Raw genomic sequence first — 27,306 nt, 5'->3', positions numbered from 1 at the left:
AACGCGTGTGACAGAGACTGCCTGAGAGAGTACAAGAAAATTAAAGACACGAAGAAGTGCTATTCATTGTATTGCACAAAAATTGTAATGTCACTCAGCTCAAAGCCTTAAACTGGTTAAAAGCGCCACTGCTGTCTCTAATAGTAATTATAATTAGTCTAACAGATTGAGGGAAATGTTCGATTCGAGATGATCCAAAACATCACGTTATTGGGCACTGTGCATATTCTTCGGAAGGTCTTAAACGGACTAACTGGACTAAAATTACACTTGTGCGCGTGAATCAAAGCATAATCAATAAAATTATTACGTTGCAAGTGGACGCTAAATAAGGTGTGAAAGCAACCAAGATCATAGCAAAATTCCTGTAATTTCATTTTCAATAATCTCTACCTCTGCTCTGCAACCCTTGCCAATTCTTCATCTACCGCAATTCTGTAATCTGACCTCTTCATATATTGCATAGGAACAACAATTTGACTGTATTACTGAAAATTTAAAAATTTTCTCCAATCTCGCCATTCTCCTTTGGGGGCAGGTTGCTCCCCGGATTATGTCCGTATTTACCAGTTTTACTGTGAATAAAGAATAATAATAATAATAATGATCACGACAAATGTGCTTTCTTCATACCAAACTCTTTTCCATGCCGAATTGTAAAAAAAAGATGTTTCGGCATATGATGATGATATTATTATTATGAATTGTGTTGTAGAGTTTAGAGTTTTGCTTATGCTTTTGGCCTTTTACGGGCCTTGCGCACCATAGACAGTAATTAAGGACAGACGGTTCGATATAAATACCAGCTGCTTGATTCCGCTATATACCACTCTCTTTTGCAGTATTTGCGCAAGTATTTTATTGCGTACAAGATCACGTGGTATGCTCCGCCATGACATTGAAATGTCGTGCAGTTAGTGCCATGTTACCATGACGCTACTTCGAAGTCTAGCATGTCATATAAACCCCGCCAGACTGAAGATATACTTTCTGTAGGCCTGTGGGACATGCGCTGGAACCTAACCATTTCTTCAAACACATTGGGCCACGGGCCAGTATTGAAGACGAAGGACGTTGGTGTTCGATATCTGCCGAACACGATGAGGTGAGGCCTCACGTTTACCGAGACTGATTTTGGTGTAAGTCGATCGTAATTTTATAATTATACGGGAAAACATAACGATAGATATATCGTGAGACATAATAACTCATTATGGTGAAGAAGTATGTACCCCCACTCAAAGGAAATCATACAACATTATAGTTTGGTAATGTAGTGCTGGGATGACTCGATTGACGTTTTTCAGATGACTAGAATTGACTCGAGTTACTGCCCAAAATAACCTGACTAGGTCCAGACTCGGCGTATGCCTCGACTGAAATGACTATAGTGACTCGAAGACAAACTTTTGAGCAATTTCTTATAGTAATGTAATATTCTACTTCGCGAAGTCACTTACCATCATTATTAATTGTAAAAATGAGACAGTGTGACGCTTATCACCTTATCGGTCTGGTGCACAGCGGCAATTTTTTAGCACATATCACAAGTCATTACCTACAAATGGCTTAAAATATTGCTTTTCTGGCCAGGACGAACATTGCCGGAGATGCCACTATGTCCTGGAACCCAGGTGAAGGCAATGTCGATATGCTCATATTCGAGAATCACTCATTACGACGTCACAACGTAATATAATATGTCAAAGTTCATATACGTACCTCTTATGCTACCAAAAAGGACATAATGCCTGTTATCCGTCACGTTAAAGATACTTCGGTATTTTTTCGACCATACCGATTTCATTGCACTTCTTGACAATGTTGTGGGATGATCATGACTTCGGAAATGTGTTATTTGCAGTAACGGTCGTAGTTTTGTACTATGTCTCGTATGCTGCGACACGGCCAATCAAAGTTTCAAGGCTTTCTCAGTGGAAAATACTATTGAAACTATAATTTTCGTTAGTAAATTAACTTTCAGTTGCGATTAGCGTATAACTTCAGTACTCGAAAAAATTGTCTTTCATTACTTGACTCGAATCATTAAAATTAATACTCAATTCAGATTCGAGTACTCGAATCATTGTGCCCAGCCCTACTCATATCCCACGCAAAAGTATACTTTTAATATTTTTTGTATAAAACGTTTCACAACCACAAGCAGTCGAAAGTAAACCAATAGACTTCATATAAACATTTGCACTGCTTCATTTGGATGATTTAACCTGATATTGCTTCTGCAGGACAAATAAAATGCGAGTGTCAGGGTCGAAATTTCCGCTAAGTACTCATAATTCTGCGGGTTGTCTCGCTTGATACTCGACCAATAGTAAGCTAAGATGTGTAAGCTCCAATCTAGTCTGGTATCTTACCCCCATCATTTTCATATACTGGGGGATGCTTTCCCCTTGCTCATCGCTGACTATGCCGAGGTTTTCAGGGAAATTATATATATATTTTAGCTTTTTTAAATGTCCGACATAAGCATATGGCAGTGGCACATGTGTATTAGGGCTACATGTGCATCCTTATTGTCTAACCACTAAGAAAACACAATATTCCAAAGCTGACACATATAATCCAGTCCCAATCGTGCTTGTGATATTGCATCAATTCTATGTTTCTGTATTACTTTCAATGTTTCTGTATGATTCACGAAGGTGAGTGTACGCTGTACAATTGTTACTGCGCCTAAGACGTTGTCATTTTGGAGAATGTCACAATCTAGGATTCTTTTTGAGCTACCAATAGACATTAGCCATTCACTTGAGTGGTAAATCGGGATTCCTATCTCTTCCAGCAACCCATGGTCACAGTATCATGCCAATGCCAGTATTACGGCAATACACGAATCTACCGAAAGTGGTCCTACGATGAAAATGTCGTTTCTCGTGATAAAAAGTGATATATCTTCGCTTTCTTGTAATCTGTTCCCAATTCGCAAGGATGCTAAAAGTACTGAATATTTCTCTTCCAAGTACCAAAGCCTACGTCAGATCATTTAACTCGTGTTGATAAACTACTGTACTTTCTGAATCATCTTCGATTTTAAATCGTGATCATTATGCCTGTAATCCCTAAGATCTTCATCTTGATATGAATTAACGAGCGTATAGGACAGGGGTCGCGATATTCGCCATATATTTTCCATTTTAACTACGAAAGAGCCATACAGATCAATCCACTGTTACGTTACAATTGAAAATTTGTGTCATCATCATGATACTAATTCGAACTCCCTACATTGGGATCGTAGTTTGCGTCACATTCCTCTGTAAAAACTTGTATACTAATCATGCTGGTTGCCTTATTTGAGTATACGAAAATTGAGTTACATAGACCTTTTGCAAGTGTCATCTTTTCAAATGTATTACAGTAAGAGCCTTATGATATTTTACGAAACTTGAGTATTCGGCGGTGACATAACCTTGCGCAATGCGCTTTCATTTTAACACCGGTACTACAAAGCTACTTACTAATCAAGAACATGCACAGTTGGACACTGACAACTATGGTGTCGATTGCGTTAAACTATACCCTGCTTATTAGGGATGATGTGAAGTTGAGATTCACATTCGCGTTCTGTGTGTGAAGTGAACTTCTGACATTTGAAGGTTCGCGTTCACAACGAACCTTGGTAGGTTTCGCATTGTGAACCTCTTTCACCTATTACAATTTCCCACGCCTATATAACATCTTTGGTTGAAATTCTTTTCATTTCAACTTCGGACCACTATCCCCATGACGCAGGCAGCATGAAAAGAAGTTTAGCACTAAAGGTGACTAAACGAGCATGCACCTTTTCTAGGAATATTCAGCTTTCCGTTTGTGAATCCTTAGTGACTCTCTGCAGTGAGCGTTGCCCGTAACCGCGCAATAACAAGAGCTAAACACACTACATAGGAAGACAGCGAATTGTGCTTAGTCAATCAATCAATCTATCTACAAACACTGTGAACCATTTCACGCATTACTATTTTCACGCAATTATGAAATCTTTGGTGGAAATAGCGTATAGTGGTGACGATAAGCGGCCTAGTTATTGGGCGACCCCCGGTTCAATTCCCGTCTGAGGTTTATATAGCCTCCTCATCCCCCGCCGTCGCCGTTCTTACGGGGACAAAAAGCCCAGAGAAATATCTGACGAAAGAAAGCACGCACCAGGAATGGAAAAAACTAAAGAGCCGCGGCTTCAAAAAGAGCAACATTGAAAAGAGCTGTGACGGTGGGCATATAGTCCAGTGGTTCCCAAACTTTTTCGAGCTACCGCCGCCTGGACAACGAGTAAAGTGCCGGCGCCCCCGATACCCCCTTCACCACTCCTTCATCATAAAATGAAAGTTGTTCTGCATTTATTACAGCTAATAATGAGACGGATACAGCTGGTGTATTATTATTATTATGATCATTCTCGTCATATTGGGGTGAGTTTTGATAAGAACAACCTCATTCCAAAATCTCCAGTTACGGCAGAGTTGGGATCAAGTCACTACCTTCGAGTCACGAGCCATTTCGAGTCACTGCACCTTTTGACTTGAGTCAAGTCAAGTCAATCGATTTTCGAAGGTGACTCGAGTCAAGTCAAATCACTTGCTTTTTGAAGGTGACTCGAGTCAAGTCGAGTCAAGTCAAGTCAAGTCACGAGTCAAGACACAAGTCAAGTCAAGGCCTGATAACATCATTGCATTTTGCTAGCTGTCTGAAATACAGATTGACTGGTCATTTATTTTGAACCGATGAACAGATATACAGTTCAATATACACGAAGGGAAGGCGCTGTATCGCTCACATATACGTAGAACTGCTAAACTACGTAATTAATTGCATAGCCTCATTTTATAATTACCAGTCAAAATAGAAAATAGAGAAACGAATTGATAAGATGCGATACATTACCCCTTTACAAATTGATATGATACAATTCGAGCCTGTGCCAATGGTTGAGGACTAGATAAATTATATTAGAATTCAATTTCAATAGAACAAGAGGTTTGGTTAAGGTAAGAACATAGAACAGATATAGACATTTTGCTACTAAATCACTTTATCATACTAGTTTACGACAACGTAAGCTGTAAGCTTCGACCACTTCGTTTGCGGTCAATTTATTTGTGAGAGAACCACAGAGGTTCAGTAAAACGCACGATCATTGATTGATTGGTCGCTCTCACCGGTGACACCAGCGTTTCGCGAACAATTCGAACATATGCAAGATACAGTAATTTGTATTGCCACCGATTACTTGATGACTTGAAATTGACTCGTGAACTTTGCTTCGAGTCACCAGTCAATCCACATTTCTGATACGCCGAGTAAAGTCAAGTCATTTTAGCAAAGTAACTCGAGTCAAGTCAAGTCATACGAAAAAGGTTACTCGAGTCTGACTCGAGTCAAGTCATTACTCGAGTCTGACTCGAGTCAAGTCATGACTCCAGTCATCCCAGCACTGAGTCACGGCACTGACAACACGATCTTTCAAATATGAACGGGGAAGGGCAACGATGAAACAGTCAACCTGACTCCAATGAGAGTAATTCTATTCGATTCAATTGTAAGTCCAGAACGAATTATCGGAGATATAGAACGTTGGATTGAGCTCAAAATTGGTTTACACTACAATGTAATCAGCTCCTCAATCATTTCATGGTCGAGAACTTCACAGAATGGACTGATTATCCAGTGAGGAATCTCTAATTGGAATATATCCTGGAATCAAATCACTATATTGTCGTGAAATTTTCGGAAATGATCGATTTATGTTTCTCCATCAAAATCGGGCATTTGAGCTGGATCGGTAGCTCATGTAAGCTTGAGAAGTGGAACAGTTCATGTGTCGCAAAGGTTTGCTGAAATATCGCGGGCGGCTTATCACTGAATCCGGACAGTGCCATTTTCACCTTCATCAGGTTTCATCATTACTTAGACCGGATATATTCTTATAAATTTTGCAAAATATGCCCGCCGAGTAGAAGCGATATCGTTTATCGCAACTAGAACGTCGTGTCGAAGGTCACGAGTCACGCCGTGTCGAAAGCGCTGTGGAAAATCCACGATCGCTTGAAACAGAGAATAAAGCCATCACACCTTACAGCGAGCAATAACTGCTTAAATACTTCATAGTTCTCACAGCACACAATGAACCACGCTTATCAGGGATACTAACGACTGCTAAATTTGTCCATTGAATGGCAGGATCAACATAGTCAAGTAACATTGGACTTATCCGGTACAGCTGAATAAATGGACGGACGACCCTAAATTGCCTCGAATGAATCGATTATGCATATTCACTGCGAATTTAGCTACTTTTTATCAATCTTTTCAACATTATGCAGCAGTTGCCTTCTAAACCTACACCGCCCATATTTGCTCTCAGCGCCCCCTACCGCCCTCGTATATATCCAGTGCCCCATATCGTCTATTTCAGTGCTTTTCAACCTTTTTGAGCTCCGTTCGCACTTTTTTTGTAAAATAAATTTCATTCGCACAAACTAATCGAAAATTGTTATACAAAAAGAAGACGAAGATAGGCCTACTTAAAAACATTTTGTTCAGATGTGCAACAAATTGGCTACTATGTAGTTTAAGCTATCAAGTGTCTCATCAAAAAGGCAACTTTTTCGCTCTTTTTGCTCTCAATTATTTCACTAAAACCATTTTCAGCCACACAATGTTCTTGGGAATTTGTACAAAAACGTCTACTTAGTGCTTGAATGGCCAGGTCTTGAAATCTCTTCTGCACTCCTATCCAAAATACAGCGTAGTTTTCGCGAGTGAAAAATGCTTGCTGGCAGAATTCGTATTTATTTGCTTACACAAAGGTTCCGCGAGGCTTCAGTTTGTCGTAAGGATGAAAAACCCACATGTTTGTGTTGGGGCTTTTGCTTTATTTCTTTGGAACATAAGGTACAAAACGATTAAGAAGAATTAGAGCTATCTATCTGACGAGTGACGATAGGTTGCTCCAACTTATGTCTCGCAAGTTTTTGAGAAGAGCAAATAGCTCACGATACTGTGTGTTCTCTTCTTTAGCTCAATCTAACTTGGAAATTCATGACAGTTTAATAACGGTAAAGCAGTTTTCAGACTACCACAAAAATCTGGGTTTTTGTGGCGTCTCGCGACCCGAGTCTCACCCATGAAGACGAATTTATTTTTAATATTAGTTGTAGGCTACGATTTTACGGGCATGTAAGCCTATGACATACAGAACGCGCACACCACAATTCTACACAGCACAGCTCTAGAATAGGCCTACATGCCTGACGCACGCGATTTCTAACTAGGGCGAATTAAATTCCTACGCGTATCACAGTTGTACTCAGATTGCAAGAACGGGACTATTCCGTGCCATATCCAATCCATCTCGAAAGGTTTGGCCATCCAGCGTGGGTCATTTTCAGACCGAGGTTTTGTCGCCGCTTATGTTTTTGGCACCATATTTTATCAGCGGCTTGTTTGCCAAAACTTTACGTCTTCATGTGCCCCGACGCAGAAGGGGTTGGCCTCAAAATGAATGAGTCTCACAGGCCTGAACTTACTCGTTGCACACCCCTACACTAGTTCATCCCATATTACATACATATTAACAAATAGCTCCGGCACCGTGTCGTCCCAAAATTATACCCTTTGCGGTCCATACTTTAATAACCCTTGAAGGGGTAAAAATTTGCATTACAGTAACTTGCGAATGTGAGTCTGTAGTGATGGTATTTATTACTATCCTTGTGCCTCGCGCAAATCGGGCAGTTACTACGAAGATATGATGATTGTTTAACGAAAGAAAGCAGAAAGTCAATTTGACGTCATTTTCCAAGCCTGTCGCAGGCTCACACGGGCTGTTACACTGTATGTCTTCCACTATAAAGATTGTAGAGATCTCTATACTGCCACTACACCAGCTTTCAACCTAGGCTTTTGGTTACGTAATAATTAGAGTGCGGGAATATTAATTCACTACGGCTTGTGAGAGCTATGATAAGTGGTTCGTCGTATTAAGTTTTTACAATTGCTTCGCAACTACAAAAGTTATACTGATCTTCAATTTCCTATTGAATTATTCCACGTCAGAAAAGTTAATCACGATTTTCATTCGCACTTGATGCGGTTTTTCATTCGCACCATTCGCACTACCTTCGTCATTCGCACTTGATCCATATTTTCATTCGCACTATTCGCACCACCTTCGTCATTCGCACTTGATCCATATTTTCATTCGCACTATTCGCACCACCTTCGTCATTCGCACTGCATTTTTTTTCATTCGCACAAGTGCGAACCGTCACACAGGTTGAAAAGCACTGGTCTATTTCATAGCCAGAGCCCCGTTCACGCTCGCGAACGCCCCCAGGGGGCGCTGCTGCCCCCTTTGGGAACCACTGCTCTAGGCCGAGGTGGATGTCAGTAGGGATGTTGTGAACGTTAGGTTCACGTTCGCGTTCTGGTCGCGTTAGGTCCACGTTCACAAACGAACCTTGGTAGGTTCTGCACTGTGCAGGGCTTTGGAGCAGCCGTAAATTTAAACTGCTCCAGCTCCGGCTTCGGAGCTCTCTTCTATTATACATTAGCTCCGGCTCCAGCTCCGGAGCCTCATTATTACCACTGCTCCGTCTCCAGCTCCGGCTCCGGCTCTGAAATTATCGAATGGGCCTGCCCACGAAGTAATTTCCTGTTATATTATCGAAAATGAATTGCTCAGATTGTGAACTTGCAATGCCAACCAAAAATTACAATTCTGTCTGCGACACTTGGGATGTTGCTGACCAAAATATCAGTTCCGACTTCCGACTCATTGGCAGACCCAGGGTCCAGTCACATTTTCAGTAAATCGTCGTACATTACAATAAACTAAAATAGTAGCGAAATTTGTCTTCACGCTTCGCGTGTTTAATTGTCTCACGATTTCTTGCTTGGTAGCCTACCTCCTACCGAAAATGAAAAAAACGCCTAATTTACCCGATTGAATCTAACTGTATTCGCAATTACGGGAGAAAGGCTTTTCGCGTTTGCGCTCGCATAAAGATCGTCGACGGTGAAATGTAGGCACAACATGATTGTCGCATATTATCGGAGTCCTTCCATATCGATGTGACCAGACGCCGAATAGTCGTGTCCTTGCAAACTGAGCCTAGTGGGCGGTATACAATAGACCCGCAATACTCACGTAATAATATTATTGACCTAGTTTATTTATAAACTTAGAAAATTTTACCCGCTTGGCGCGGCTAGTGGATCGCACACTCGTTCGTCAATTGCATGTGCCACTTTAGCCGAAAAGGTTGGCCATTCCTGGTCTATATAGATTACTAATCTACCCATAGGTTAGTTATCTATAGTAATCTAGAGTCTGTCAGCCGTCAGTAACATCCGATATAGCAACGAAGACATATAGGTGCCGCCGTGCCGGCTTGTGACGTCATACTGAATACTTGTCAATTGTCGACAACATCATAGTTGCACTAGATTGCTTTTTACTCTATGCCATTGCTGTGCACGCCATTAATATTCAGGCCTGCTGTTCAATTATGATAAATCAGCAGATGTGGTTGTTGCATATATATAATGGCATCTTAGGAAATAGGTCGGAGCCGGAACTACTCCTCAAATAACGGGCTCCAGCTCCGGCTCCGGCTCCGGCTCCAGCTCCGGTGAAAATGCACGGCTCCGGGGCTCCGGCTCCGGGCTCCGGCTCCGGCTCCAAAGCCCTGGCACTGTGAACCCTTTTTTATATATTACAATTTTCACTTTATTATAACATCGTTGGTTGAAATTTATTGTATTCCAACTGCGGGCCACTATACGCATGGCGCTGACAGCAAAGAAATCAACACTAAATGATCATGCACCTTGACAATCTCAAAAATTTGACTTGCTTTGTTACAAAAGTTTTCTCGAATATTTAGTGACTCTCTGCTGTGAGCTTGACCCGCAATCACACAACATTAAGGTAGTCTGCGAATGATGCTTATTTAACCACTCAATGAAGTTGATATCGTGGTCTGATGTAAAAAATGTAGCAGGCGTACAGGGTCAATCTTGCTTTGATATGTTTATGTTTATTGTATCATAAAAACCAAATCCGTGCGATTGGGGTGTTGGCTACCGCTGTATAACTTGTTAATGGGATAATATCGGTAGCAAGTATAGAAACTGGTTTGCGTCGTTCGGCATCACCCATCTTTTCATCACATCGCATTCTGTCTTATCGCATTGTACATTGTGTGCGTCTTGTTCAGGTAAAAACATAATTCAACGATTTACTGATTATTATTCCATATCAACTTCTTCGGACCATTCTCTGCATGGCGCTGGCAGTAAAGAAAGGAAACTCCGCAGCACGAAATGAGTATGCAGTATGCATGCACCTTGCCATTTTCAATACTTTCATTTGCTTTGTTAGAAACGCTTGCTCGAAATTTACAGCTACCCACTTGTGAATATTTAGTAACTTTCTGCCGTTTCCTTGACCCGCATTCGACGTAAATTATATAAATTGCTATGGATTGATTTAATGAGTGCATAGTCGTCTTACGGAAGAAATATAGAAGGCGTATACGGGATATATCTTTATTTGATATGTTTATTATATCATCAAACCAAATCTATCCGATTAGGGTGTTGGCTGTTCAGTCACTTTTTGAACTAATACGCAACAAGTATCGAAACCGGTGTTATGTTCACGAATTTACATGCATGTCGTTCAACTCTTGATTTCTAGAGTAATTACCGCCAATCATTATTTCCTCGAGCGTCGTGCTTGTATTTATACCCTTGCGTTCTGGTGTCTACGCCTTTCGTTTACTTGCGCTCCGGATGGTGTCGCCTGTATTTAAAGTTATACTGCTGATAATATACTGATTTCATATTGAAACCTCGTCGTATGAGATATTGTTCAAACAAAATCAAGAACATAACAACCGGTTCTCACTCTGATCAATGTGATTGTAGTAATAGTTTTGACTACTTGAGAATACATTGGACGGTCTCACCTAAGACTGTTTTGTAGACGTTGCTCATAGATTCACGTGTTTCCAGATACCAACTCCCAGACTAAAAATACTCAATATATATGGATCCATTCGGATGCGTAACAGCTTCATGTGACACGCATTTCAAGACTCATGAGAATGCTTCTGGAAGTCTCGTTCTGTTGCATTTATGATAGGTTCTATATTCTGAAAAGCGGTGTGTTCTCAAGTCGACAATGTACATTACTATTAACTGCGCAGCGAGTGAAAACTCACTGCGTAATTGTATGCGTAAACGAGCTTCAAAATTGGGTGCATCACCTACTACCGAAGTGTATCGATGACTTCTCTCAATGCAGCCACTTCCTCTTTTCATGTGATCGATATACTTTTCCTGTACTGCGATTCTTGACTTTTGCAACTCCGCCGTGAGTGCGGGGAACGATTACGGCGTCGGAAAAAGCAGAGCCTTCAACATTGCCGATCGCATGGGATGAATCGGAACGATGAGATAATTCAAGCATCTCCTATAAGATGGCTGGTGGCTGCATTGCTGGTTTACGTAGGCGCGATAAACGGATTTACGGTCTTCATATTCGTGACTATTAACGGATTACTGTCGTCGTACTTCAAAATCGACGATAAAATTGTGGATTGGCTGTACCTAGGTAGTGCGTGCGGTTCCGTCTGTTTCGGATGTTTAATGGGCACACTGGCAAAATACCGATCTGTGACGCTGAAAACGTGGTTCCTAGTAGCCCTCATCCTCGATTTGATTTGTTTTACCGCAATCATCGCTACTTTTCTCGAGGCCAGATTACTTCCGTTGATGTTTCTAGGGCAATTCCTGAATGGATTCGCCACCGTCACTGTTATGGGTTTGGTGCCGACAACGGCTTCGGTTTGGTTCCGTGAAAAAGAGCAGGCCACAGTGTATGGACTGGGGTATGCGGCAGGGTTGGTGGGTAACGGTGCTGCCACAATAGTGCCTTCGATATTTCTAGGATCGCTCATATACAATTCAAATAGTGTGGGTCGTTTTCAACTTGTCATGGTGGTTATCTTTGGGGTGCTCTGTGTCAGTTGCGTCGGCGTCACTATGGTGACATGGCGTTTTTTACCAGATCTGCCACGATTCCCACCAACGTTGGTGGAAGCCCACCGGCTGCAGATAGCTGAGTCCGTGCTGGCAACAGGGTTTTGTGAGCAATGCCGCGACTTCTTTCGAGAACTTCGGATATTGGCAAGAGACAGAAGGTCACTGTTTCTAATATTAGCTTATGACGTAGCGATAACAGCATTGGTTCTTCAATTTATGTTCCTGCCCAGTTCAATATCTTCGCCAATGAAAAACATAAGCGGTAGCTTAGTTATCGAACTGAATGCGAATAAGGCATACATGCTTTCGTGCATGTCTCTCGGAGGTATGTTCGGCACCGTCGTGTTCGGTCGGGCGTTAGATAAGTTGAAATCATATCGAATCCTGGCATGCGTTCTGGGTTTTAGCTGCGTTATTTTTCCTGTGCTCATTTTCCTGTCCGTACGGTATCGCGTACCTCTAGTTCCGTACGCTGTCATATTCCTATTTGGGGCGAGCCTAGCTCCTATCGCATCTTTTTGTGGTGAAATATTGAAGCAGTACGTTTTCCCAAACGTGACTGAAATAACACAGGGTATAACGTTTATCTGTTCAAGCTCTTTGCTTCAGTTAGTCATATCTCCTATTTTCCGGTCCGTAATCGATGCATATGGGGAGATCTGGTTTTATTTGATGATGTTTTTATGGTGTTCTTGTTTACCTATATTGATGTTCACTATAAACCCACGATTAAACAGATTTAATTATCAAAGTCTTCCGTGATACGACGATTACAAGTCGCGATAGTTCGATGGTTTACCAACGCTGTTTTACCAATTCTACTGCGAATTATTGCCCGCAATACATTTGTTTCTATCATAAAGAATACTCAAGCGTTGTGCTATATTTGAGGAATCTATAGATATCGATTTCACTCGAATAGAAATATCTCGGTTCGTTTATGTAACGAGACCTTACCTTGCTGAAAAAAGCACTTCTCATGCTATAATTTTGCCGTTGGTATTTATTAACTAAATATAGTATTCATCGTTTGTATATGAACGACTCTGCCACGGCCCTGTTTCCAAATAGGAACAAGTGATGTCGAACATTTGCAATCATATCGAGGTATAAAACAGACGCTGCAAATGAGGATTGGGATTTATGTGCAAAATGTGCGGCCAAATTATTATATCGATAGTCATTGCTAAGTTACATGTGTGCTGCATCTTGCAATACAGTCGTTTAACTCCTAACTAGCGAAACACGTGCAAATGGTCAATCGGAAATGCGATTTTCGATGACGGCAATTCAGCCAGTCAAAAAGTGTGTGTTCGAAACTCACGTTCCATGTGCTACAGCTTGTATATGTGTCCTTTGCTAGCTTAGCTTTGCATATGGAAATATATCGTGCTACGTTATGAACCCGAATACACTGCTGGCGTTGTTAGGATAAGAGGGAGAGTGTCAGACAGTATCGACTCGCTATATTGGCTTGTGGTGCGCCTGTTTCATGTTTAAAAGTAGCTAACAATTTTATGTGACTAGGATTTGTGCTCGAAATATGGTACAACCACTAAATGCCGATATCGATGGTTTGTTACTGCATATTTTTTTCAACTTCCGCTATAGAGCTGCAACAAAATAGCATCTGGTCATGTTAATGCGACACAATGGTCACTGATATCGTCCACGTACAATTGTCACCGATCAGATGGTTGGTGGCAATAGCGCTGGCGTGCATTGGGCTCACGAATGGATTTACGCGGCTATTCTTCGCCGCGAGCTACAGATATCTCGCAATGGATTATGAGCTGGACGTGAAGAGCTACGAATGGAATATATTCGGCGACATTATTGTCGCGATACTGGCCAGCTTTGGATTCGCCGTATGGACCAAGATTCACCCGTTCAACATTAAAAGATGGATTCTCACCGTTACAATATTATTGTCGATTGGCTTGGCTGGTATGATCGGCGCATTGATACAGAGAAGCCAGGTTTTCGTCATCTTTATCGCCCAAGTCTTGTGCTCGATGGCCACTGCGATTTTCGTGACCCTGGTCATCTTTGTGAGTACCTCGTGGTTTGGCGAAGAGGAGCAAGGCACGATATTCAGCGTAGGATACTCGTCGCTAGCTGTCGGAAATGGGCTTGTCGTAATTGTCCCTACCTTGCTCAAGTCGTCGCTTGCCGATGTGCTTCAAGAAAAGGATGACTATCGATCTGTTTACATATTGCTATGCGCCATTTCCTGCATCTTAATATTTCTAGTTACCGTCATCTCTTGGATATTCATCCCATCCCTTCCGAAATACCCGCCGACCGAAGTCGAGGCTCAAAGACTGCAAGCGATTATTTACGACCATTCCGTGGATGTGCGAGAGGCGATACGCCAATCTGTTAATGAGTTAGGACACCTGTTTTCCAATCGAATCAGCTTCTTCTTACTCTTGTCCAGTTCTGTGGGTTTAAATGTGTTTTACCAGCAATATCTCCTTATTTCAATTTCGCAACCGGGCCAAGATGGCTCTGATGATTCTCTTGTCATATGCACGATCGATCGGAAGCACATGGCAATGTTATTACCAACGTTAGGTGGCGCTATTGCGTCAGCAATCTTGGGTGCCGTTCTGGACAAGACAAAATGTCACACGTATCTGACGTGCGTGCTCGGTGTTTTGTCGGTAATTTTGTCGCTTCAAATGCTAGTATTTTTCCATGTCGACTTCATGGTGGCCTTTCAAGTTGCAATATGTCTCTTTACATTCGTGATATTGTCCGTGGTGTCGTTCTCCGGCCAACTCCTAAAGCAGCAATCGTATCCAACCGTTTCAGAGAGCTCACAAGGAATCGCGTTGACTTTGCTGACGGGACTCGTTTTAATTATATTTTCACTGTTATTTCCGTCGTGTGTTGGGAAATATGGAGAAAAATGGTTATATATTCTTACTTCTCTTTTTTCTGCTATAATATGCATGTTGTTAGTCACTATATCGCCCGATTTAAAAAGAACACGTTACCAGTCACTATCAGAAGAGGCCATGGCTCTGGTCGATGGTGGCTAACATAGTTGACATTTTTCGATAAGGAATAGGACGCTATACATTTTGTCATTGACGATTTGTGCATATGCATACCATGAGTGCATGATGTGTAATTGCCGCTTTCTAAATCTTGCACCACTCCTCCATGCTATCAGGAAATGCTGAGCGCCAAGCCGCGAAGCCACAAATACCAGTTTCAACGATCAGGTATTTGGTCTGACCCGCCCTGGGATTGAACCCACGAGTAACCGACCAAGAAGCCGGACGCTCCACCAATAGCGTCCTACAATGGTGTGCACAGAAGTAAATCTCACTGCGATTGGGTTACGTCATTCTTTCCATTTGACCAAAGGCATTATACGGCAGTGTTTCGACTGGCTTGCCAAATGCGAAGTTTGATGAAATTGTTACCAACCGAAAGCTGCCACGGCACCGATTAGGTTGATGTAAATTTGATTGTGCTCGTGGTACTGAAGGAACCCCCAAATTCAGCCTCGAATTTTGCATTGTAACGAGGTTTTGCATTTTGACGCAACAATGCCTTCCGGAATAATATGCCGCAGCTCAGGAACAAGTGCGCATTGGAGTGAGAGTGTGGATGCTCAATCGCCTGCAAAACAACGACCAATACGCTTGCGGCTTGCGCTGCTCCTCACTTGCTTTCAGACGGCCTTGTTATGTCACAATACCAAAATCCGTTACAATGCACAATTCGAGGCTGATTTTGGGGGTTCCAGAACCACGAGCAGAGTAAAGTTTATCTTTCCACAATCAGCACTGCGATAGCTTTCGATTGATACCAATTTTATCAGACTCCCCGCTCGGCAAGCCAGTCTAAATAGTGCCGTAAATTGCCTTTGGTCAAATGGAAAGAATGACGTAACCCAATCGCGTTGAGCCGTGAGATTTGCTTGTGTCCACACCATTGTAGGACACTATGCCCCTCATTGCGCAATCTCGTCGATCACTTATTAGGTCTGTTGTAAGTTTGAGGTTATCTACCTTGCAAGCAGTACTGAACCAACGATAACGCGGTGCTTTGTGCGCTTAATTACAATACTTCACCATTCGTCTGCGGTGGTGAAATGGTCGTTGTTTGGGGTCATGAATGTGCTTCGTTTTCGTTTTTATTCACAACATTGTCGCCTAGAAGGTCATTTGCGCTCAGAACTGTAACTAAGATCATCGTCTTTGTGCGGTCCTTTTGTGATATTACGGTCGACTTCCATGCTCGCACTCTCCCACCATCGGTCACTCTCGTTGTTCGTGCGTCCGTATCTCGAGTCTTTGCTGCCGACCACTTGGCTCTGCTCACCTTAACTCTGGGGTTTTTCGTACACTGCGATCGCAGCGAGGTTAGCGATGAGGAGCCCAGATAAACCTCTGACACATGGAAGTCGGTCCAAACCGGGATTCGAACCACTGCCATTGGTGTCGTGACGCTGGCGCTTAACCAACTGCATATGCTAATGCCGTCGTTTTCAAACATTTGTTCTGCTCCTGCTTCAATAAACTGGGGGAAATCGCCGCAGTCCACTACAACCCATGAAGTAAAACTGCAAATCATTACGTGATCACAAAATAATTTCACCGTATCCGCTGGCTGCATGGTCTCTACGGACTATATTTTACGTTCGTCTGCCGTTTAAATTTAAATCACGATTTTTCTGCTTTGCCCATTTAATTTCTACTTATTGTCTATTTTATACTTGTTTCAGTCACAAATTTCAATATCAGAATGGGTGTACTCGAGCATGTGTGGGTCAACACTAAACAGTTATTGTATAGTCTCTATCAGCAAAGATAACTGGAAGGATAACCTTTTAGTACAATGAATCTAAGCACAAAGTTCGCGGTTGAGGTTGAGCAAAAAATAACCTAGTTGGCAAGGAAGTCGGCGAGTTACTTTTGGGTATATTCTGATATAGTGGTACACTATCGTAGTACTAGGCTTAGTCTAGTACTATGCTAATTGTTGAATTATTTTTTCAAGTCATTCTGCTGAACGATTTGATCAATATTGTAATGTTCGTTAAAGGATAAGCGTTTGCATACAGCTATATCCGCTTTGTTTCGTCAACAGCATGCGGCCATTTTTTCGAATTACATTTCAGACACATAATTGCGAAATTTATTTAATCAATGCCGTGAATCGGTGAACTCAACGAATGCATTTAGTTCTGATCGAATGACCGTGTTCGTCACACCGCTATAGACTACGACATTGCTTGATATATGTCTGTAGCATGCATACTGCATTGTCTCAATAACTCTCGCCCACGTGCTGCGAGCTTGTTTCAATCTGATATACATGCGACGAAGCAACATCTTCATGCAGCTAATATTTCCATTTCCAAAAAAAATGAACACGACGTCAATACGAACGAGGCATGAGTGTTTACTGTCACGATAACGGAATTTGCATCCATCTTTTAGCATAATGATTGAGGATGGTGGCGGTACCAGTTGGAGTATGTGTGGCGATGATGGAGCAGACAGTAAGCGAGTGTTTTGTCGCACTCACATAGGTCCTTCTGCAGTCCGGTACTATCATCTGCAAGACAGAACGAATCATAATGGCACACAGCCGGATTGAACGATGAAACTCAAGGAATGTGACTGAGAGAGTTTAGCGGCAGACTGACATGTGACACCGCAAGATCTCATAAGTAATGTCGCACGCACACCAAAGTCTCATTTGTTCTTAACATCCGTTCAATCGTCAGTTTGACGCTTGCGAACACTGTTTCCTGTTACATTAGTGTCATTGTGCATGATAATATGGTGCTGGTAGAACATACATTGTCGCGCCACTTGCAGTGATGTAGGCTACAATGTGAATGCGTGAAGACTGAAGAGTGGTTTCAAAGAAACGATACAACATAACACTCCACATTGTCAGTCACTGCAATGTACCTGCTGCCACACTGCCAGTGCAGTGGGGTTTGAAGAGAAGGAACGACAGTAAAAAATGAATATCCCTCGAATCAAATATTCAGCCATTTTCCAGTATAACTCTGTGAACCCAACACGCAGTATCAACTGATAAGAAGATCCGTTGTGACTAGGGTTGCATTTAAAACAAAAATCTACATAAAACAACCATGTTTAAAACAAGGCACCATTTGTTTTAAATACACTCCTAGTTGTGCCCCCAAAAATAAAATACAACTGCAACAGCGTAATATATCTTTTAAAAGCAATTTCTCGGTCTTACACGGCATATAGGTGCTTGCAAGTGTAAGGAAATGAAATTTTCATCACATATTTAGTCAAAAATTGATAGCCACAACGGAACATATTTGTGTCGGTAAATGAAACGCCTATATTCTTCCGATTCTATATTCAAAAGGCGTGATGAACTCCGTGTAGAATCGGGCCCGCCTTTACGAAGAACAATTTCAAAAAGAGGTGACAGTACGGGAATCGACCAATTAACCGTCTGGGGGATATTAAGTATATTGTCCTACAAGCTCAATCGTAGCACCATGAAAACTAAACACGCTAAATGCTCTCACGACAGGTAATCTGCGACAGCGAGCATCCGTAATTATATGAGGTGCGACGGAGCGTCATGGTTGATTCACCGTGAAACCTTGCCACGTCGTCCCAGCATTGGTCGTGTCGAACACAGCATCTGCAACGTTAATCGTATATGTGTCGAGTCACCAAATAGACAGTTACAAAAATATCCCTTCAAATAGCATGCAAATGATTTCGTGACATATTTAGTACACACTATAGCTATTACTACCCAAAATTCCCGAGAATCAGGCGAGCCCCCGCCAGACATGGCTTAATCGTGATTCGTAATCGTAATCGATTACAGCGTTTTCAAGTGGTCGTGATCGCAATCGATTACATTCGGAAAAAATACAAAGTCATATATAGAACGTTTCGGCCAGGGTCTTTCTTTGGTAGCACACTTTGTGTAGTATCATGTTGGCCGAAACTGCATACGTCTTGATGTGTCGTGACGAGGTAATGGCTCGTTATTTAAAAATGAATTTATTCCGTCATTTAGTCAAATATATCTTCAATGATAAGTTCGAAGAAGCAAAATAAATGTTATCGTGAGTAACCATGATTACTTTTGCAATGTAATCGTAATCGTAATCGTAATCGACTACCTCCTGATTTTGCTGTAATCGTAGTCGTAATCGTAATCGCGTGATTCAGAAGTAATCGTAATCGCAATCGCAATCGATTACATTCATGACGTGATCACCCCATGTCTGGCCCTCCGCTATAAACTAAATCGCCAATACGTCTCAATTCCATCAAAGCAATGTTATTCACCGCCATAATGATATCAGGTGGCACACGCAAGCTTACTGCTCTAACGCCTGTGCCTCTAACGCAGAGGTCTCAAACACGCGGCCCGCGAGACTATTTTGTGCGGCCCTCGACTGCATTTTGGAATTTCAAGTATTCAACAATATATTCAAGTGCCATATATCTTTTTTAGAACTTAAAATGCACGCTAAAACTACTATAAAAATAACTGAAATCTCAACCAACTTCACTATCACCTCACTTTTAAAAGCTACCTTGCGGTAGAAGATCAGCGATTACGTTACATTCCCAGTTCATGATTATAAAACATGACCCGTTGATGATTGGTGACTGAAAATTGTGATTTGGTTTGGTGCGACCTTTTCTTAAAACGACTCGATTTCGGACTGACTGGGGGATTGAATAAAAAGGACTCGTGTTGAGTCGGGTCAAACGTTAAAATCAGAGAAGCACTTGCCACTCGGAACAGTGACTTGGTATTCCTACGGACGCAACAATCTATGAAACGGTCATGGGGAATAGTAATATATCAAAAGGTCGTAGCTTGCGTTGCGTAGGGTAAATAGCTATCTAATCAGGTCAGTATGGCAACCATTGGTATTCTGTGACCCCCGTGACGTATACGGTTGGTTACATGCTGGGTGTTGATGTTCTCTTTATCCGTGTTATTATCGACGGCGAGTAAGGTAGTAGTTGGGGATGGTGTGAACCTCTGAAAGGTTCAGGTTCGTGTGAACGCGAACTTTTTTGAAAGGTTCTGTGTGAACGTGAACGTGAACCTCGTGACGTCACGTGACGTCATATTACTAATTCCGACCCTATACCTTTCAGTGAAGTGATAGCCTATATTAATGTACACGTGCCCTGCGACGACTCCGGCCACATAATGCCACAATGCTGAAGTACAGATTGATGTTTTGATCGTCACTAAATGTATCAACTGGGGCAATCAAATGATATCATAATCCCATAAAATCAATATCTTCCGTCGCTTTGCCAACAATTTTGACGAGGACTTGCAAGGGAATACAAGCTTGCGCCTTAGCGGTCTAGGCCAGACCGGACAATGTATTCATCGTCTGAGTATTGCTACGCTGTTATTGAGCAGAGTGTGAAACGGGTTTGGGGTTTCTATACTTGCTACCGATATTACCCCATTAACAAGTTATACAGCAGTAGGCCTAGCAAACACCCCATAAGCGCACGGATTTGGTTTTTATGATCCAATTAACATATGAATTCAAGATTGACCCCGTACGCCTGCGACATTTTCTGCATCAGACTTCGATATCAATTTCATGGATTGGTTGATCAAGTATCATTCCCCGATTTCCTATACATGTGGTGTATTTCGTTCTTGATATTGTGTGATGGCGGGTCAAGCTCACAGCATATAGTCACTAAATATTCTCAAACGGAGAGCTGAATATTTCGAACAAACGTTTGTAACAAAGCAAGTAACTTTTTGAGATTGGCAAGGTGCATGCTCGGTTAGCGTTGATATTTTATCCCGCCAGCGCCATGCATAGAGTGGTCCGAAGTTGAAATGCAATGAATTTCAACCAAAGATGCTACAATGTCATGAAAATTGTCTTATATATGAAAAAGGTTCACAGTGCAGAACCTACCAAGGTTCGTTTGTGAACGTGAACCTTTAAATCTCCGAGGTTCACACACAGAACGCGAACACGAACCTCGCGTTCACACCATCCCTAGTAGTAGTACGCTCTACAGCTGTAACACCAATGATTTCTTCGCCGATTGTACATTTCTATTACAGGGATTCTTAACCAGGGTTCGTAGACCCCATCGGGGTACGAAGCACCACATCACAGGGTGTACGAGAAAGTAGGCCTGTATGCTGTGGACTATTTTCTTGGCCAATTTATTCAACTGGAAAATAGTCTTCGCGCTACGCACGATTTTATGTGAATGGGCTTCCTGATTTTAATATGGGTAATTGGGTACCATCAGAAATTGTGTTGAAAATGGTCAGGGGCTACAAGAAATCTTATTGGAAGCACAAGGGTTAAAAAGGTCAAGAAGCAATGCTATTACTATGGCTATATATTGATTATATTTAGGTTGATATTGATATCTTCCAATAAAATTCGAAAACCAAATCTAACGCTGATTTAATTTGACTTTGGCGATGACAGTAAGAATAGGCCATTCTTATCACGACTGCCGGTATATCAAACCAGGATTAGGCTACATCGTTCAAATGCTCTGATATCAGATCAATCTTCAGTAGATTTCAAAATATTCTACATGAAATTGTGACACGTCAAAGGTCCACTAGCTGCAATATTATAACCCGACAGTTTTACGATGTCATGATGCATGCTCTCGCACGATGTCTATAACTCATTCATTAAAAAATCATGCTCGACACAAAAACAATTTTATTTGAAAATGTGATTTTTTTCCGCGTCAAGCGTGAATAGTACAGTAGTAAATTACATTTCCACGATGTGTGTGGAATGCCTGTCTGCAAGGTCCCGTCAAATAAGGCCTACTTGGAAATTATTCATTGAATATCCCTATTATTGATGCTGCGGCCCGCGGAGTCCTCAAAAACTAGGAAATTGGCCCGCGAGCACGTTTGAGTTTGAGACCTCTGCTCTAACGTATTTACGTACTGATGAATATTTCCCCAAAAAATCATTAATTTCATAGGACTATAGCCTATCTATAAAATGCATCACTCGCTGGTGATATTTCAGAAATCAGCTTTGATCGACTTACCTATCCGTTTCATCAACCGGCGATCCAAGTCCTCCAATACCACAGTAACAGCCGTATGTTCCATAATGCAGTGCGCTCCAGAATATGGCGAAAACCCGGGGTAAATTGACTTGGGGACAGGCAATAACTGCTCCAAGATCGCTTAGACTCCGCTTCCGGATTATTCGTTCCGGTGATTCATTCTGCAGACAATGAAGCAACGACACGTGTGTAGTAACGTGACTGACGGTCTGTCTAATATACGAGACGTGAGTTCTCAAGCAGTCATGTATTCAGTGACGACCAAGCACCGAAGCACCGGCGATGTCGTCACACCCTAGTGGCGCCATAGAGCTACCACTACAACGTGTCTAAGATCGTAACTATAGGAGTGGATGACGTATAGCCTACTTCAAATCGCACTTTCCTTAGGCATGCCCTTTGGCTTAGATCCACACAGTTGATTCATATACGATAATACCTTTCTTGTCAGCCGATATATGGGGATATGTACCTTTGAAAACTTACACGTCAAAGCAAAGAACCCAATTCGCCGAACCCTAAATTAGTCACGAGGAAACCTGATAATAACAGCCGTTAATTTTTCCAAGGTAATATATAGTCGGCACTCGCCCCGCCATCGCAGCTCTCACCCTTGGTTGAGCATGAGCATGAGCATGGATCATACAGACTGTGAATGTTTTGAACCGACACAATATAAGACCGATAAGCCCATTCCGGGCAACGAATAATGATGAATTTCTCAATCTTACCTCAGCTGATGTTCGACCGGTAAGAAGAAGTATCACAGCAAAGATAACAGTCAGCCTTAACTTCATCATTGAGATATACAAACACTTTGAGCCTCGTGATGCACTTCCGGAATTCATGATGTCTGTTTTGATTATCACAGTATAATCGGTCAAAATTATATCGCGCGTACACTGAAAATTAGAAAACAACGATAAAAGCGCGAAATATACGTATAGATATATTTCGCGGGTTCAAATCAGATCATTTGTAATACGATCGCACCCGCGACTAAAAGTTTACCCGCAGGGTTTATGTTTGGTACATCTATCGTATGTTATTACATACAATTCCACTACACGTGCATCGGGATCGTATTCGAAAAATTGCTGCTTTCCCGCCTATCATCAGTCCTCGTCAAGATGTCTATCATTTTCCCTCATCAATTGGGCTTCCGCAAAAAAAAACTCCAAGACCTGACATGCCCAGTGACAGTGGTTGAAAACTGAACAGGATTTATTATGAAATCTTGGAGATGCGAAGGGCGGAGTGTAGCATCTTTTTGTGATCTTTCGCCGCGTAGAACACTAAATTCTCCTTTTGAAATTAGCACGTTTTTTAAATTTCTTTTTCTTTTGTTATAGTTCAATTTCTTTGATTTGTATAAGGAAGGGACGTAGTTTATTTTTGTCCTTGATGTTTTGCGGCATATACACCGACTCATGATATACATACACACGATCTGTGCATACGCATACCATGAGTGCATGATGTGGATACGCTGCTGGACAAGGAAGGTACAGATATAGCCTTGTACAGCTTTCTAACTCTTGCACCACCCTCCATGCTATCCCAGTAATGTATAAGCGCCAAGCGGGGAGGTCACGGATACCAGCGTTCGCCCGTGAGTACCGGACCACAATATGATATATCAACGTCGCCTTCTGACACATGCCACTTTATCTTCACCGCTTGCCTTTTTATGTTATCTTAAATTACTTTCATACAGTGTGCAATTGTGCATTCATCTTCTGTACATAATCTACCTTTCTTACATGTTCTACATGTCTTCTACGTGTTGAGGTGTCAATGGGATCCTCATCGCCGACTCACTACAATTGCAGTTTCTTCAAGAAATCAAGAAGTGAGAGTGAGCCGATCTACAAGTTGGCAGCAACGATCTGATGAAGGGCACATGGACGAGAGGGAGAGAGACCGCATCGTGGAAGAGAGAAAGAGATAGAGAGAGGAAGGGAGAGAGCAAGGAAGCGAGCAAGAAAAAGACGATCAAAAGGGCATTTAACACATTCATTACCCATATAACTGTTGTATGTCTCAATAAAACAAGCAATAAACAAATATCGTGTTAGCCCAGGTGGGAGTATGATTTCGAAGACTAGCCTACTACTTCATGTCGTTTTTACACCTTCCTCTCTTTTCCTTCTATCACAATCATGTGGTGTTTTGAAGGGCTAAAATTAATAATAAACTGACGGTGATGATGACTCACGCATGATCGCATTCAGCGAGCGGGACGAATATTAGCCATTCCATATCTAAGTTAGAATATATGAGGGTCACTTTGGAAAGAAATGGTCTCTTGGTACCGGTATACCCTAAATCATGGCTGTCAAACTCAACTTGTGTCGCTGGCCGGATTGAAACCTTCAGATCGCTCGCGGGCCGGACTAATCAAATGATTCTAAAATGTTACCTCAAAATACAAGCCCTTGTATTTCACTTGAATACCTTATTACTAGGGCAAGTTTTTTCAACTTTTGCAACTTTTTTTGCAGCTTCCGGCAGCTTCCTAAATACTCAGAAGCTATGTAGTATGATGTTTTAAGCTGTTTGGAGGGTTCTTATATCGAAACATTTTGTAACTTTCTCCATTTTTTTCATGTAACTTTTTCGATTTTTCATGAAACTTTTTGCAACTTTTTTCATTTTTTCACGGAAATTTTTTCAAGTTTTTCGATTTTGCATGCAACTAACTTTTTACTGGAAATATTTGGCAGTATATGATAATAGATCGCATGACTTTTTCACTGTCGTTTAAATTTGAGGTCCTTTCTGATTTGACGTACATTCAGTCTAGACTGCCAAAAATTATATTTTCACTGGGTCTATTTTTTCAGGCTATTGATTTTGTTGAAGTCGCCAACACTCAGTTTTGCTACAGTACCTTGAATACGGATCGATTCTAGTATCTCATACCCTAATACTTTCAACGAACTTGTCCATAAATGCAACGTTTTAGTGATACTGGGATTAATTGATGGAAGTATTTCTTCCTGAAAATCTAAGCATTTTTTAGATATATGCTGGATAAATACAGGAATTATTTCATCTCCTAAAAATTACTACGCGGGCCAGATGAAATCGTCTGGCGGGCCGGATGCAGCCCGCAGGCCTTATGTTTGACACCCCTGGCCTAAATGGCACATTGCTTGGTCAATTTGAACTGCTAATAGAAGAGCTATCTGATTGAGCTATATGCATACAAGATGAGTTGCTGCAACTTTCGGATGTATTGACCTTTATTACATTTTGCATCACGAGATAAGCATTCTTGACAATATCATAGAACTAGCCTAAGTAGCCAAACATAATAATGCGACGTGGCGTGGTTAGTGTTTATTAATAAATTCATTAGAAAATCATCTGACCATAACCATTCGGGGAGCTTATATAACATCCGTTATGGGATATTTACAGTGTTATACTTCAGAAGCCCGGCTCATACGTATTGCACATAGCCTATATAATGACGAATCTTACATGCCTATGAAACGTACGTAACAAAATAAGTGAACAGACGTCACAAAATAGCTGCGTTTCAGAAAGGACATCAACTCAAAATAGGTAGGGTTATCATAAGTCTTCCTTTAGGAGGATTTTTGAAAATGTTCTCTTTTTTGGCAATTCGTCCTCCTTTACAGATTTTAGAGCTAAGATGACTGATTTTGATTCGAGTGAAAATGGTCATAAATGACGCTAAACAGGAAAATTGTGATTCGTGGTTCCGACGTAAGTGACGATCTTTTTCTAGTCAACCGACCACAGAGTCGGGAAAAATCATTTACATTTTTATCAGGATTTTACTCCCGTATTGTAAGTCCGAAAAGTTTGAAAAAAGTAGGTATTTTTAGCATACCTCTTCCGGACCCCACGAGTGAACAGCACACCAAGTGTAGATCATATTGTAATCGAAAATTGTAGGAAAATGTATCTGAAGAGCTTCTTGGAGGTACAGAACTTCAATATACAATTAAATAGTATATTCATATTGAAATGAACCCGAATATTTTCGGCTGACACTCGTCAGGGGTAATCGTCAGCAACTAGCAGAGAATTGGAAAGAACATTGTATATCAACAATCGTATCACAAAATATGACGTCACCAGCATGAAATTTCGAATGAGAGAGCGTTCAATGTACTATTTTTAGGTGGTACACGAACTCCTTTTGTTGACAGAGTTTTGGTTGGTGTATTTTGATAAAAGTTGATTCCAAGGCACACAAATGGAATTGTAAACGGCCTCGCCCTACGATTCGAAATCGGTCGTCTCGATAATTATTCGCACAAATCGGATTATCCAACCACTACTGTGGATATACCCAGCTTCGCAGATATCAGCAAAAACGCGTCGTTTAGGACGCGGGTATCACGTCTGACGCATATCTGTGCCCATTAAGCGCGCATATATCCGGTTCGGACTGGGCCTGGGGGTATTTAGTGGACAGGTATCAGCTCCGGAGCATGTCCGGATAAAATTAGTGCGCAGATATCAGGTCTGAGTCATGTCTGGCGCAACACAAACATATCCCAGATACTATGTCAAAGTGACAACACAGTCCTAACACACGCCAGGCATGGTGTCTGAACACCCCCCTCATATACACGATGTCCGAGGGACAAAACAGTCCGAACTCACCCCAGACACGATGTTCGAATGGCAACACAGTCCTAACAGACCCAAGACATGATGTCGGAACACACCCCAGACATGGTGTATACACGCACCCCCGAATAGATGTCCGAACACACCCTACTACTACTGCATTTCCATGTGCAAATGAAGTGTGCTCTTGAAACTGCAATTTCATCACTTTACGGTCAAAACACCAAAATCAAACAGCTATGAACGAAGTCTCCTTGAAGCAATCTTTCATTTAAGATCCTATTTTCCAAAATATTTTAATATGTTTTTGAGCAATCCGCAGTCAAAATCGTGTAACGCCTGACTGATTTTAGACCATTGACCAAATTCCCCCTCAATTTACCCTTTGACCCTAACCTACAGGGCATTAAATTTCACTTGAAAATATAGACGATCAGACAAGCTTCAAATAAATCCAAGTGCCGTATCTCAACTGTCGTCTATCATCTAGCTACACCTTCTTGAATATTGCATTGATAAAACCTGAAAGTGC

At 41.6% G+C, this 27,306-nt stretch overlaps 4 protein-coding genes across 6 annotated transcripts in view; 3 read left to right on the top strand and 1 right to left on the bottom strand.

Moving 5' to 3' along the window:
- Window positions 1-27,306, top strand: part of LOC145449689 (amyloid-beta A4 protein-like) — a 228,227-nt gene that overhangs the window by 135,082 nt on the left and 65,839 nt on the right. The window lies entirely within an intron of this gene.
- LOC145449695 (choline/ethanolamine transporter FLVCR2-like) lies at window positions 11,373-13,681 on the top strand. Its single transcript, XM_080328107.1, has one exon. It carries the CDS (start codon window positions 11,464-11,466, stop codon window positions 12,829-12,831), a length of 1,368 nt encoding a protein of 455 aa, XP_080184233.1. The 5' UTR covers window positions 11,373-11,463; the 3' UTR covers window positions 12,832-13,681.
- On the top strand, window positions 13,721-16,850 carry LOC145449693 (choline/ethanolamine transporter FLVCR2-like). Its single transcript, XM_080328106.1, has one exon. The coding sequence runs from the start codon at window positions 13,722-13,724 to the stop codon at window positions 15,114-15,116; it is 1,395 nt and encodes a 464-aa protein (XP_080184232.1). The 5' UTR covers window position 13,721; the 3' UTR covers window positions 15,117-16,850.
- LOC145449699 (acidic phospholipase A2 Cc1-PLA2-like) lies at window positions 17,474-23,105 on the bottom strand. Its single transcript, XM_080328113.1, has 4 exons — window positions 22,892-23,105; window positions 22,140-22,321; window positions 18,614-18,732; window positions 17,474-17,649 (listed from the first exon to the last, which is right to left on the bottom strand). Exons 1-4 carry the CDS (start codon window positions 23,006-23,008, stop codon window positions 17,528-17,530), a joined length of 540 nt encoding a protein of 179 aa, XP_080184239.1. The 5' UTR covers window positions 23,009-23,105; the 3' UTR covers window positions 17,474-17,527.

The sequence above is a fragment of the Botryllus schlosseri genome, chromosome 11, assembly GCF_051294905.1.
Source record: "Botryllus schlosseri isolate E-star chromosome 11, Bs_hap1, whole genome shotgun sequence".
Classification (NCBI taxonomy): Eukaryota; Metazoa; Chordata; class Ascidiacea; order Stolidobranchia; family Styelidae; genus Botryllus; species Botryllus schlosseri.
This window is presented reverse-complemented; position numbering and strand designations above follow the sequence as displayed.

Coding starts and splice junctions, on each gene's coding strand:
- LOC145449695 (XM_080328107.1), top strand. CDS start 11,464: ATGAATCGGAACGATGAGATAATTCAAGCATCTCCTATAAGATGGCTG.
- LOC145449693 (XM_080328106.1), top strand. CDS start 13,722: ATGGTCACTGATATCGTCCACGTACAATTGTCACCGATCAGATGGTTG.
- LOC145449699 (XM_080328113.1), bottom strand. CDS start 23,008: ATGAATTCCGGAAGTGCATCACGAGGCTCAAAGTGTTTGTATATCTCA. Junction 22,322..22,891: donor CCGGTCGAACATCAGCTGAG/GTAAGATTGAGA, acceptor CATTGTCTGCAG/AATGAATCACCGGAACGAAT. Junction 18,733..22,139: donor CCGGTTGATGAAACGGATAG/GTAAGTCGATCA, acceptor TTAACGTTGCAG/ATGCTGTGTTCGACACGACC.